Genomic DNA, 12205 nt, shown 5'->3' with positions numbered 1-12205 from the left:
AACCCAACTTGAGGCCGAGTGAGGCTGCCTAAGTCGCACCTTGCTGCATGATCTCCACAATCTGCACCACCTTGTCCATGTGCTTCCGAGCAGCAATCAGTCCTTGCAGCATGAGCATCTTGTAGTAGTTGAACATGTCGCCATTGAGGCCGCCCATTACCTGGAAGTGAGGAGAGGGTCTTGTGTGCACAGAGGAATTCTGGTAGGTCCTTTTCCCATGGGCCTCCCTAGAACTTCCTTCTCTTAAGACAAATCATGTTAAATGTCACTATTTTCAGTTTTGTAAATTTTATGTTTTTATTTTTTTCTCGTAAGAATGCTCCCAGGAAATCCTGCCTCATCCTTACTGCCATTTCTGTTGTATTTCTACTCTGAGGGAGCTCATCTTCCTCTCATAGGAAGAGCACAGTGACCCCTGGAGGCGCCTCTCTTTTTGACTCACATCCACAAACTCTGTGGTCAGCTTAAAGGCTGATGTCTCGAAGCCCAGGTTTCGGGGTGAGCTGGAAAGGATGAAGCCAAAGTCGATGTGGATGATATGACCTTCTGCATCCAGAAGGATGTTCCCATTGTGTCTGAGGAAGGGGAGGAGAAGAGGCAACAGTAAGTTTGGCTTAGGTTGGATCTCAAGCTGTAACAGTGGTCTCAGCCTACTGGACGTGGGAGGCCCCAGCCATGTTTCCTGTTGCTTACAAGTCTGGGTCAGTTTCCCAGGATCTAAATCTAGCAATGAAAAGGAAGTCAGAAAACTACAAAGGAAGACTGGGGTACAAAATTCAATTATTAGCAGCTTAATAAAAGTAGTTTTAAGATTATCACAAGGCTGAGGATGGTAGAATGCCTGCCTATAATGCAGGAGGCCCTGGGTGTCTAGCTTTGTTTCCTAACACAACATAAACTGAGTGTAAATGACGCCAAATGCCTGTAACTGTAGCCCTTGGGAAGTAGAGGATTCTGAATTGAGGGTCTTCTTCAAATACAGAGAGTTGAAGCCAGACTGATACATGCTTAGTTCTCCTAAATTGTACTTCGAGTACCCAAACATGAAATAGTAGTAAACACACAGGTAAGGAAAAAAGGTCTCTGAGCCTCCAGCCGCTACCTCACTGTCTGAATGAGGAGAGAACTTGTCTGAATGAGGAGATCACCTCATTCAGAATTAGTTTACCTGTTTAATTTTTTAGTTTACCTTTTTTTTTTTTTTAAGTTTTTTTGAGACAGGGCTCTCTGTGTAGCCCAGGCTATGCAGGACTTGCTTTGTAGACCAGGCTGACCTTAAACGCATAGAGATCTGCCTATCTCTGCCTCCCAAGAGCTGGAATTACAGGCATGCGCCACCATGCCCAGCTTCTGTTTGAACTTTTTTTTTTGGTGACAGGGTCTCAGCTGGTCTGGTGCTCACTATATAGACTAAATTGGCTTCAAACCCAGTTATCCATTTCTGCCTCCTGAGTGCTGGGATTATTTTCATTTGTTAATTATCCCACTGCAGAACAACAGTAGAGAAAAACAATTAGAAGCAAGCAGACTCAGCGTAATTTATGTTTGTGTGTGTGTCCATGTTCATGTGGGTCCACATGTGTGCAGCTTGTGGACCCACAAACTGGGTCAACCTAAGACATCATTCCCTAAAAGCCACAGTCTGTGTAGCCCTGCCTGCCTAGTCTGTACTCACTAAATTAACCTCAAAGTCTCAGATATACCTGTGTCTGCCTCCTGAGTACTGGGATCCCTATACAGCTAGCCCAGGAAATCCTTTAGTTTCTGCTTCCCCATCGAGTTATATATTACAAGAGTGCCACCACTCCCAGCCTTTTTATGTAGGTTCTGAGGATTGAACTCAGGTCCTCATGATTTTATGGTTAATAACCTTATGGACTGAACTATCTCCTCAGGCACCCCTACTCCTCCCGCAAGCTACGTTACACTGTAGTCCAGGCTGGCCCAAGCCTGCCCCAGCCTCCCAAGTGCTAAGATTATACAAATGAGCCATCATTTCTGCCCAGTTGTGGTATACCACAGGCCAGCTGAAGAGGGTGAAGAGTTAGGGGAAGATAAGTCTCAGGTCTTTGTGATTCCCACATTAATGTCAGTAGGAAGAACAATTAGCATGCTAAGCATGTGAGGCCTGGCCCATTCAGCATGACCAGTCTTTTCCCTATCAATAGAGGCTTTGTTAGGCGGAGCATTCATACTGAGTCCATCTGAGGGCCACCTCTGAGTTGGTCAGACAGGCTCAAAGAGGAGGTGTGGAGAAAGCAAGACCAACCTGAGTCCTTCCAGTTCAGGGAAAGCACTAACAGTGTAGCAGAATTCTCACAATCTAGAGAGCCAGAACAATTCTACAATTCTTCTCTACCCAGAGAGAACAAATGATCACACTCCTACCCCACAATGTCCCACAGCCAGATAGGCAGTTTCTCCTATTCTCTTAACTACCAGGGCAGGGCTAGCTCCTACTAGAAAGCTGCTTTGAGACTCCTTTTGAAATGGAGGGCGTTGTTTTTAATTGTGTTAATTTACTGTTTTCTGATTTGTCTTGACTGACTTCTGTGGACAAATTTAAAAATATTTATATTTCACCTTTTAAAACTCAGAACATAATAAATTCCACTTATTGGAAATTCATACGATTTAGAAATCCCTGGAGTACACTTAATAAAAGGAGGTAAGTTTATTGGTTGCACCAGTGGGCATGCTCTTTTCAGTTCCCACAAGACACTTTTGTCAAATTTCCCTCTAGACTTTACTAAAATCTTAATTCAGGGATACTACCAGAATGAACATGTTCCAGAAATAAGAGTGAGGAAGTGAGTCATAACATTGGATCTTTCCAAATATTAATACATAAAAATTATTATTTTGGTCCCAACATTGTTAAGCTAACTCCCCCACCCCCACCCTCTCCCACATACAACCCATAGGCAGAAAGAAACACAATAGTGCATAGCCAAAAAGCTGGTACCCTTGTGTAGCCTCAGCTATGGATGGAAAAAACTTTCATGTGACATATAAAGTGAATCCACATGCCTTTGCTGGTTTGTTGTTTTTTTTGTAAACTGTATCATGTAACCCCAAGCTGCCTTGGAACATACGAGGATGACCTTGAACTTCTGATATTTCTTCCTCTGGTTCCCAAGTATGTGCCACTATGCTTGGTTTTTTGGTGTGCTGGAGACTGAACCCTGGGTTTTGTGTATTCTAGGTAAACTACCAACTGAGCTACATACTCAGTCCTCCCCACCTCCTTTTTTAAAAAGAATTTTGGGGAGATGACTAAAGAGCACTGGCTATTCTTCCAAAGGACTAAGGTTTGATTCCCAAAACCTGCATAGCAGGCAGCTCACTGTAACTCCAGTTCTAGGGGATCTGATACCCTCTTCTGGTCCTTGTGGGTACAAGGCATACACATGGTGTACAGACACACATGCAAGCAAAATATAAACCTAAAATAAAAGTGCAATAAAAAATAAGCTCTGACCAAATCTACTAAAGAAAAACTTTGAATGGCTTTCTCTTCGTAGGCCTGTTTTAGCAGGCTTATATTGATGTTAAAATTACCTGATGGGGGTTGGAGAGATAACTCAGCTGTTAAGAGCACTGACTGCTCTTTGAGAGAATGCAGGTTCAATTTACAGCACTCACATGGCAGTTCACCACTGTAGCTACAATTTCAGGGGACCTGACACCCTCACACAGACTATACATGCAAATAAAAAATAAATTTAAAATCACCAGATCAATGACAGTGAATATTCTAGTATATTCTGTAGCTATAGCCAAATTGATATTATTGTCACTGTAATGATAGGCAGCAGTATTGGCCAACATGGCACACACTCCTCTATTTCAGACTTGCTTAAAGCAGGATAGTTGGTAAGAGTGCCTTGTGTGATCATATTTATAACAAGTTGGAGCTGAGACTTATAGTTGATCAATACCACCTTTTTTTTCTTTGTGTCCACCTTGTAAAATGGTTCTCAGTATCCTTTTCGTTTTTTTTTTTTTTTTTTTTGGTTAGGATCTTGTATATTCCTCTACCTCCAGTGTGAGGAGGTAGAGGCTTATGTGATAATGGAGATCAAACCCAGAACATTGTATATGCTAAGCAAAGCACTCTTAAAACTAAGCTACATCACCAATTCACATCTATTCTTTTTTTAAGTTACTAGGAATAGTTTATCAGCTGGAAAGATGGTTCAGTGAGTAATAGCACTGATGGTTCTTCTAGAGGACCTGGGTTCAATTCCCAGCACCCACACAGCTACTCCCAAGGGATCTGACACTCTCTGGCTCGGCTGAGCACACTCTGCAGGTGGTACAATAGACATACATGTAGGTAATACATTCATACATTTAAAAAAAATCAGTTCCCTGCCCCACCAAAGGAAGACACTTTCATCTTCCCAACATTTTCGGTGGTTTTATTTATTCCTATTATCTTTACACATCAGCTTCTGAAATAAAATTCCTGAGACCTAGCAAGTGCCAGCTTTCCTGCTCCCCACTTAACTCAATCCTGGAGCTGAGCCCCAGGCTTTTAGGCCCTGGGCTCAAAATCCATGAAGCTCAGGAACAGTCTAAAACATATAGTCAAGATTCTTACATTCTCCCACATAAAGCCTTTGCTCATTTCCTTGTAGGCCCAGCAGGGTGGACCAATCATAGGCTCCCAAAGCTATTACTGACCCTTATCTCCCTCATGATGGAGCACTCCCCTGACATAGTTTTCACTTGATGTAGTGTATACGTATAGATGGTATACCGTCATGAAATAAATGTTAGTGCACTGCCATGTCACTGGGAGCCCTGGAAGCATAGACCATCGTCACATTTCTTTTTTTAAAAAATTTCAAGTGTTGCTATGTGTGTATGTGTGCATATGGCACATGCCATAGTGTGCATGTAGAGTCAGGTGACAACTCTATGGAGTTGGTTCCAGGGATTAAGCAATACTGTTTACCCACCAACCCATTCTGCCAGGCCCTACCCACTGTATGTTAAGGGAGAGGCACGACCAACAATTATTTAGGCCTCAGACCTCAAACCACTTGCCTATAGATACTCTTAGATGACAGAGCATAGCTGGAGCCATTATTAATGTATATGGTGTTTCACCTATGTGAGGTTGAGTTTCATAAAAATATTAAAAATAAGGACAATCTATGCAAAACAAAAGATACTTAAAAACTGAAAATTAGGGATTGGAAATTTGACTCATTGGTTAAGAGCCCGAGCTGCTCCTTTGAGGGAATGCAGAGTTACTTTCCAGCACCTACATGCAGTCTTACAACAGCCTGTAGCTCCATTCCAGAGGATGCAATGCCCTCTTCTGGCCTACACTGGCAATAGGCATGCACAGATCCAAACACACACACAAAAAAAAAAAAAGTTTGGGAAATAATGTTGGAGTGAGGAGAAGAGAGAACTCAGGATTAGGATTTCAAGTTTTATCTCCACAGTCTCCCTCATCTGCTTTTGATCACTGACACACTATCTTTGAACCAGGCTCCATTACCTCTTGCTCTCTTGCCAAGGGCCCAGGCACACCAACCCCCATCCACAGCACCATATAGCATCTACACAGACCAAAACACATCATTCTTCTCGCAAAATAAAATTCTCGCTCAGTGTGGTGGCACCAGCTTTTAATCCCAACACTGAGGAGGCAGAGGCAGATCTCTGAGTTCAAGACCAGCCAGGTCTACATATCAAGTTCCAAGACAGCCAGGGTCATATATAAAGACCCTGCCTCAAAAAACAAAACAAAAAGCCCCAAACTCTTCAGCCTCATAATGAAGAACCTAATTTAGTCTATGTACTGCTGATGTCACTGCCCGCTACCCACATTTTGATACCAATGAAACATTTCCTTATCTTTCCCCCACAGTTTTATCTATCCTCATCTCCTTTAACCTTTCAGCCTCACGCACTCAACCCTTTACCCTATAAATGCTCAGTTTCTTTTCTCACTTCCTCCAGCACTTGTCAGTCTGCCTCTTTGACTTAATGTCACACAAACATCTTTCCTTAAAATATGTTGAGAGCTATATGTGAAGGGAGAGAGAAGACCCTGTGAAAGAGTAGGATGAAGGGCACAAGTCACTTACCTGTCCTTGACTTGTAATAGGTAGCAGACCAAGCAGTAGCCAGCACAACTTTGCACAAAATTGCGCTGGGCACTGAGGAATGCCTCAGTGGTATAACTGCCATGTTCCTGTAGGAAGTAATCGAGCAAGGAGAGCTGTGACTGTTTCTTCACCTGGTGGATGGACACAGCGTTGACTACTGGTTCAATCATGCCACTGTCAGCTGAAATCACAAGAATCTTATATGGCTTGATCCAAAGAGGCACTCGCTCCTGCTCCCAAATGGACTGTGAAGAGACACAAAGGTATCGAGAGTGGCTCATCTTTTTTCAAATTAGAGAATAATAAAATTTTCTTCTAAATTGCTCTCCCTTGGTGTCTTGGACTGAAAGACAACCTTGGTTACAAGAGAGTCAGAGATCAGCCTGAGTTACATGAGACACTGTCTCAAAAACAAAACAAAAAATGAAAAAGCATTTACGCCATGTCATAAACTTCATATAATCCTAATATTTGGGAAGCTAAGGTAGGAGGTAATGAGGGTGTGACACAAAGATAGTAGTGACATTGGCTGAGAGTAGAAAGGGCACAATGCAAGTTCCATTTGGCCTAGGCTACAAGAAACCCTTTCTAAAAACAAAACCAAAAATCAAGAGGAAGTCAGTTCAAGCTATCTCTATCTACAAATATAAAATACTGAATGGAACAGGTAAATCCTCTTGCAGATCACTGACCCAGGGAGACTAGGTGATCAATATCTCAACACAGTATAGCCAGGCACAGTAGTGAACACCTGTAAGCCTAGTACTCAAGCCGAGAAATGAAGATTATCATGAATTCAAGGCCAGCCTCGACTACATTAGGAGTTCAAGGTAAACCTGAACTAGAGTGAGACCCTGTCTCAAAAAGACAAAGCAAGGGCTGGAGAGATGACTACTCTTGCAGAGGATTTGGGTTCAATTCCTAGCACCCATGAGGTTTCTCATAACCAAATCTAGTTCAAGGAGACTCTGCCACCCTGTTCTAGCCTTCATGGCCACTGTATACATGTGCTGTGCAGACACGCATGCAGGGAAAACATTTATACACATTAATAAATTAAAAAAAAAAAAGACAAAACCCAAATACTTGAACACAGTGTAAATCCATCTATCCCAGATCATTTGGGAGGCTCAGTGATTCACACCTATAATCCTGGCCTTGGGAGGTGAAGGCTGAAAGATAGAGGGTACAACTCCATCTTTGGCTATAACTGAGGCCAGCCTGAATAAGAAGCCCCTATCTGAAATCACACTCCTCAATCAAAAAAAAAAAAAAAAGACACCCTGACATTTAGTGGTCAGAACTAGGCAGATGCAGTTCCAGAAATAACCAACAGATGCCACCATGAAGCTATTCATCATGTGGCTGTGTATCTGGAAAGAGGCAAGCCAGTTTCAGTTTAATCTTCCCATTCAGACCTGAGTAGAAAGCAGGTGCCCAGCAGAGTTCCCAGGGGAAAGCCTATGTAGTCCTTTAGGAGGGCTGGAGTTGGACTGACAGCCTTTCCTTTTGTTATCTCCGTGTTTTGGTTTTTATTTGTTTGGGTTTTTTTTTTGTTGTTTTGCTTTTTTTTTTTTTCTTTTTTTGCTGAGTTCTCTTCCCTTTACTTACCTGCAGTTGTTTCAACACCTGGAAAGCTAGCAGCTCCTGACGAAGGTCATCTCCACACTTGACAATGACTGACAGGAGTCGCCAATTGGGAAGATGGCCATAGGGGGAGCCTTCTCTGATCCTTCTATGAAGAAAGAAGTCACAGGATGATGCCAGGGTAAGGACTCAGACCATAGTGGAAGTCTGATGGAGTGTTTAGAGATGGAAGGGGAATGGAGGAAGTGACCACCTAAAGATGCCTTGGAACTATGAAAGGAGTACTGAGATCACCCTCCTCTGTCTACCCTCCTCACCGCACTTTCTCCTGCCAGGGCTCTTTGAGAGCGACTGCAGAAGGGTCTTCAGGGTCTCGTTTGAAGGCTGTGGGGGTATGAGCCAGCTGTTCTGAAAGGCGCCGTCTAACAGAAAGAAAATGCACAATTTATTTGGAAGAGTCATCTCAAAACTGCATGCATGTCATGCCCCCTTTTCCTTGCCGCTGTTCCTAGATTCTGGGCACACAGATTCTTGGTGCGGGGAAAGCCAGAAGAGGAAGCATATTCAATTGAAGCGTTTTGCTAACCTGGTAGTTTGTGATCATGTAAAAATGCAGAGAGCCTGGCTTTCCACATTCCTCTATCACAGTATTAATTCAGTATGGGTGTGACTATAGAATCTGCATGTCTAACAAGGTTTCCTCTCTCCCCTCAAAGTGAAGGACACTACTTGGAGAGCTCAACTTAATATATATATTCAAGACATGGTTTTTTCAAGATATGGTTTCTCTGTGTAGTCTTGGCTGTCCTGGACTACTTTTGTAGACCAAACTAGCCTTGAACTCACAGAGATCCACCTGCCTCTGCCTCCCAAAATGATGGGATTACAGGCATTTGCCACCACACCTGTCTGTATTTATTTATTTATTTATTTATTTATTTGTGTGGTGCTGGGAATGGAATCCAGGTACTTTCACATGCTAGTCAAGTGCAGCTTGAAGAAGTGATACTCAAATGCCCTCTGGAGCACTTTCTTCCTTTTGGAACCCTTTTAAAATGTCGTTTCTTTTCATAATAGCTCAAACAATGTCTCAACTACACCTTCACAGCCTCAAGTATGGTAGCCTCAGGACAAGGGTAGAATAAGGAGATAAAGGAGAAAGACACAAGGCTGACAGCCACTGATTAGACACAGGAAAGAGATAAAGAGAGAGGCAGAGTCTGGAAAAGAGATGAAAATAAAGGATGATGTGATCTGGCCATACCGGATGTCCCCTGCTGCAATGAACACAGGCTCCTTGCTCTCCTGGCTGGTGATGCTGTCCACCGAGAACTGGGAGATGTTGTCACAGCTATTGGTGTGCACTTCAGGAAGCTGGGGAGAGTAGATCAGAGGTGCGAAATACAGATCCCACTCTTGCCCCCTGCTTACTTGCCACTACCTACCTATGACATGCTGGCCTACCACTCCATTCCAGCCTTCTCCCAAAGCCACCATGCTTCCACACCACTATGGCTTTCTTAATTCATGAATCCCACAGTGGTGTTCCCAAAGTGTGAACTACCCCATCAGAATTCATGGAGATGCTTAGGAAATGCAGATTCCCAGTTCTCACCATCAGCCTAAAATAGAACTAGTGGGAATGAAAGACGCCGAATTTTAACAAGCTTTCCAGAATACTGCCAACATCCTAAAGTTTCCAAACCACTGCCACAGCTCTGCAGAAACCTGACATACTAAAGGCCTTCTATGATTAGGGTGTACTATTCTCCCTAGATCCTTCCAAACTACATTTCTTTGACTATTTCTTCACTTATTTATTTATTTATTTGGAAAAAGTGACTTACATATCCCAGCCTGGTCTCAAACTTTCTAAGTTATGTTTCTAAACATAACTAAGAATGGCCTCAAATTCCTGCTCTCCCTGCTTCCACTTAACTGCTGGGACTATAGGTGAGCTATCACATCCATCTTAATTTCTTCAGTCTAAATCTCTAATCTCCTCACTTTTAACTATAAAATATTTTGGGGGCTGGAGAGATGGTTCAGAAGTTAAGAGCACTGGCTCTTCTTTCAAAGGTTCTGCGTTCAATTCCCAGCAACCACATGGTGGCTCACAACCATCTATAGTTAGCTCTGGTGCCCTCTTCTGGCATGTAGGTGTACATGCAGGCAGAACACTGTATAGATAGATAAATGTTTCTTAAATAAATAAATAAAATATTCTGTCAGAGCCAGGTGGGGTGGCACACGCCTGTAATGCCAGCACTCTGAGTTTGAGGCCAGCCTGGTCTACAAAGTGAGTTCAGGAAAGCCAAGGCTACACAGAGAAAGCCTGTCTTGAAAGAAAAATAATTCCATCAGGCCCCAAGAGGTCTCTTTGTCCTTCTTTTTAGCAGTGTGCTCTAAATTCTACTTGTTAGTGACTTGTGTAGCTTCATTTTTCTTCTTAAATGTCTGTCTAACCTCAACTACACTGTAAAAATAAATAAATAAGGTATCTGTCTTTTTCACTAAATGCTACTACATAAAATCCTGCCCTGCTTTCTTTCCAATAATACCAAAATAAAGGCCACTGCTGCCAGGACTGACTAAATGCATGGCTTGTCAAGTCTGTGCCAACCTCTCCATCCTCATTCACACTGCTTCTCACCTCGCACTACACATCCAGTGCACACACATTTCTTTCAAGTCCTAGAATGATCATGTTCCAGTTTCTCTTCCAGTCTTTGCACATATATTCCTCTGAATGGTCTTTGTTCTGTAATTCCAACCATGCTTCTTCCCCTAGGTCTAGATGTTTCTCCTTACATTCAATTTGAATTCATGCTGTAAGAGGACAAGCTTGAACCTATTCCAACCAGCTGTTGAGAGCTTTTCCTTCTCATACCCCTCACTCACTACCTACAATATTCATATGGTCATGAGCCTCACTCTGCTAATAGGTGTTATTTCAAATATATCAAAAGCTCCTAGAGAGCAGGTGGCTCCAGGATTATCTCCTTGGAGCTCCCTCACCTCCACCTGCAGCTCGCCTATATCATCCACCGACCAGGCTTCATCATCATTGTCATAATTGGGCACAGTGCTGAAGCTGCCAGCTCGCTGCTCATGAGTGATACCACATTCAGGCAGGTTCTCTACAGACCGTGTACTCCGAATTCGGTTCTCAGGAATCCGGGCAGGAACACTAGTTGTGTCGAAGTTTTCACATTCAAGAACTTCCACGTAGATCAGGTAGGGAGCCTGGTTGGGTGGGTGGGAGAAGAGAACATCTACCACTTACCTCCCTCTAAGTTCCATTCACACAGTTCTTTCTGCTCCAACCCTTCTCAACATCCCTTCGGACTATGGACAACATACAAAGGTAGGAACTCCTCCCATCAATTTTGGTAAAGGATGCACATGCTTTTCAAGCTTATCAGCAGGGCTTCAAAATGCACTTGTGCTAGGAAAAACTGTCCCAACTATTTGTGAAGCTCTGTGGGCTCATGCTCAAGTCTGGTCCCAGGGAGGTAGACACAAAAGCTGGATAAGGTGAGGTGTGTCCCAAGGAGAAACCTAATTTTCAGTACTTCCTCTGAGAGGAGAATATGAACCATGAGGACATCATTCCAGTAAGCAGGCAAACATAGCTTACTTTCCCTAGTATGAATTGAGCATAGTTCTTTTCTTTCTGCCCACCCTTATAAAAAAAAAAAAAGTCTTATAAAAATTTTTATTTACACACATGGTGGTTGTGCCTGGATAGCCTGAAAGTTAGGAGATACCAAAAGGAGGATAAGCAGTAGATGAAGAGCCACTCTCCCTAAGAATGGCACAAGGTAAACTGAAATTATTAGGCTACTTTGGTCCATAAAAACAAAACCCAAGAAGTCAGGCAGAAGGGTTCTCAGGTTCTCACCAGCACAAGAACAATTAGGTAGACTCATAGTTAGCACATGCACCATAGACTAAAGGGTCCCTAGCATACTGGTAAAGAACAAAGCTTGAGCAATCATGAGAATGCAGTCAGAGGAGGAGGAGAGTCTGGGCCAGAGTCCACTTACCTTATCCTTGGAATTGAGAACAACAGCTTGTGTGTGGGGCACACGGACCACGTGGTGGTCAAATCCAGCTGTGGGCAGCCAAACTCGGGCAGGGAGCTTATGGTTAAGCAGGGAGAGCTCTGATATCAGCCTTTGTGTTTTTTGCTCTTTAGTGGGGAGTGTGGCCAGCCGTTTGCCGATTGCCATCAAGGACTTGATGAATTCTCGCTCAGGGGCCAGCCGGACAGGCTACAGAGGGTTGAGATTAAACAAAAGATGATAAAGAAAACATAGGAAAAAGTGACTTATCCCTCTTATTTGCTCCTGGCCAGGGCCCTCAGTATTTAAAGAACCCCAGAAAAGGAGCTCCTTTGGCCATGGCAGGAGTTTCCACTCTACTTCAGTTTGAATTGGGAAGAACACATCCCTTCTCTGAAGGCTACTTCCTGGATACTAACA

General features: G+C 43.2%; 1 protein-coding gene across 3 annotated transcripts in view; it reads right to left on the bottom strand.

Moving 5' to 3' along the window:
* Window positions 1-12205, bottom strand: part of Pi4kb (phosphatidylinositol 4-kinase beta) — a 32081-nt gene that overhangs the window by 1848 nt on the left and 18028 nt on the right. For all 3 annotated transcript variants that reach the window (XM_021648089.2, XM_021648090.2, XM_021648091.2), the window contains 8 exons: window positions 11768-11995; window positions 10737-10964; window positions 8983-9092; window positions 8036-8140; window positions 7743-7866; window positions 6111-6376; window positions 443-575; window positions 40-160 (listed from right to left, as the gene is read on the bottom strand). In XM_021648089.2, the coding sequence (XP_021503764.1) occupies window positions 40-160; window positions 443-575; window positions 6111-6376; window positions 7743-7866; window positions 8036-8140; window positions 8983-9092; window positions 10737-10964; window positions 11768-11995 (1315 nt within the window). The remainder of the gene's footprint in view (window positions 1-39; window positions 161-442; window positions 576-6110; window positions 6377-7742; window positions 7867-8035; window positions 8141-8982; window positions 9093-10736; window positions 10965-11767; window positions 11996-12205) is intronic.

This window comes from Meriones unguiculatus, chromosome 10 (genome assembly GCF_030254825.1).
Source record: "Meriones unguiculatus strain TT.TT164.6M chromosome 10, Bangor_MerUng_6.1, whole genome shotgun sequence".
Taxonomy (NCBI): domain Eukaryota; kingdom Metazoa; phylum Chordata; class Mammalia; order Rodentia; family Muridae; genus Meriones; species Meriones unguiculatus.
Note: the sequence above shows the minus strand (reverse complement) of the source record. Positions and strands in the feature narration are given on the sequence as shown.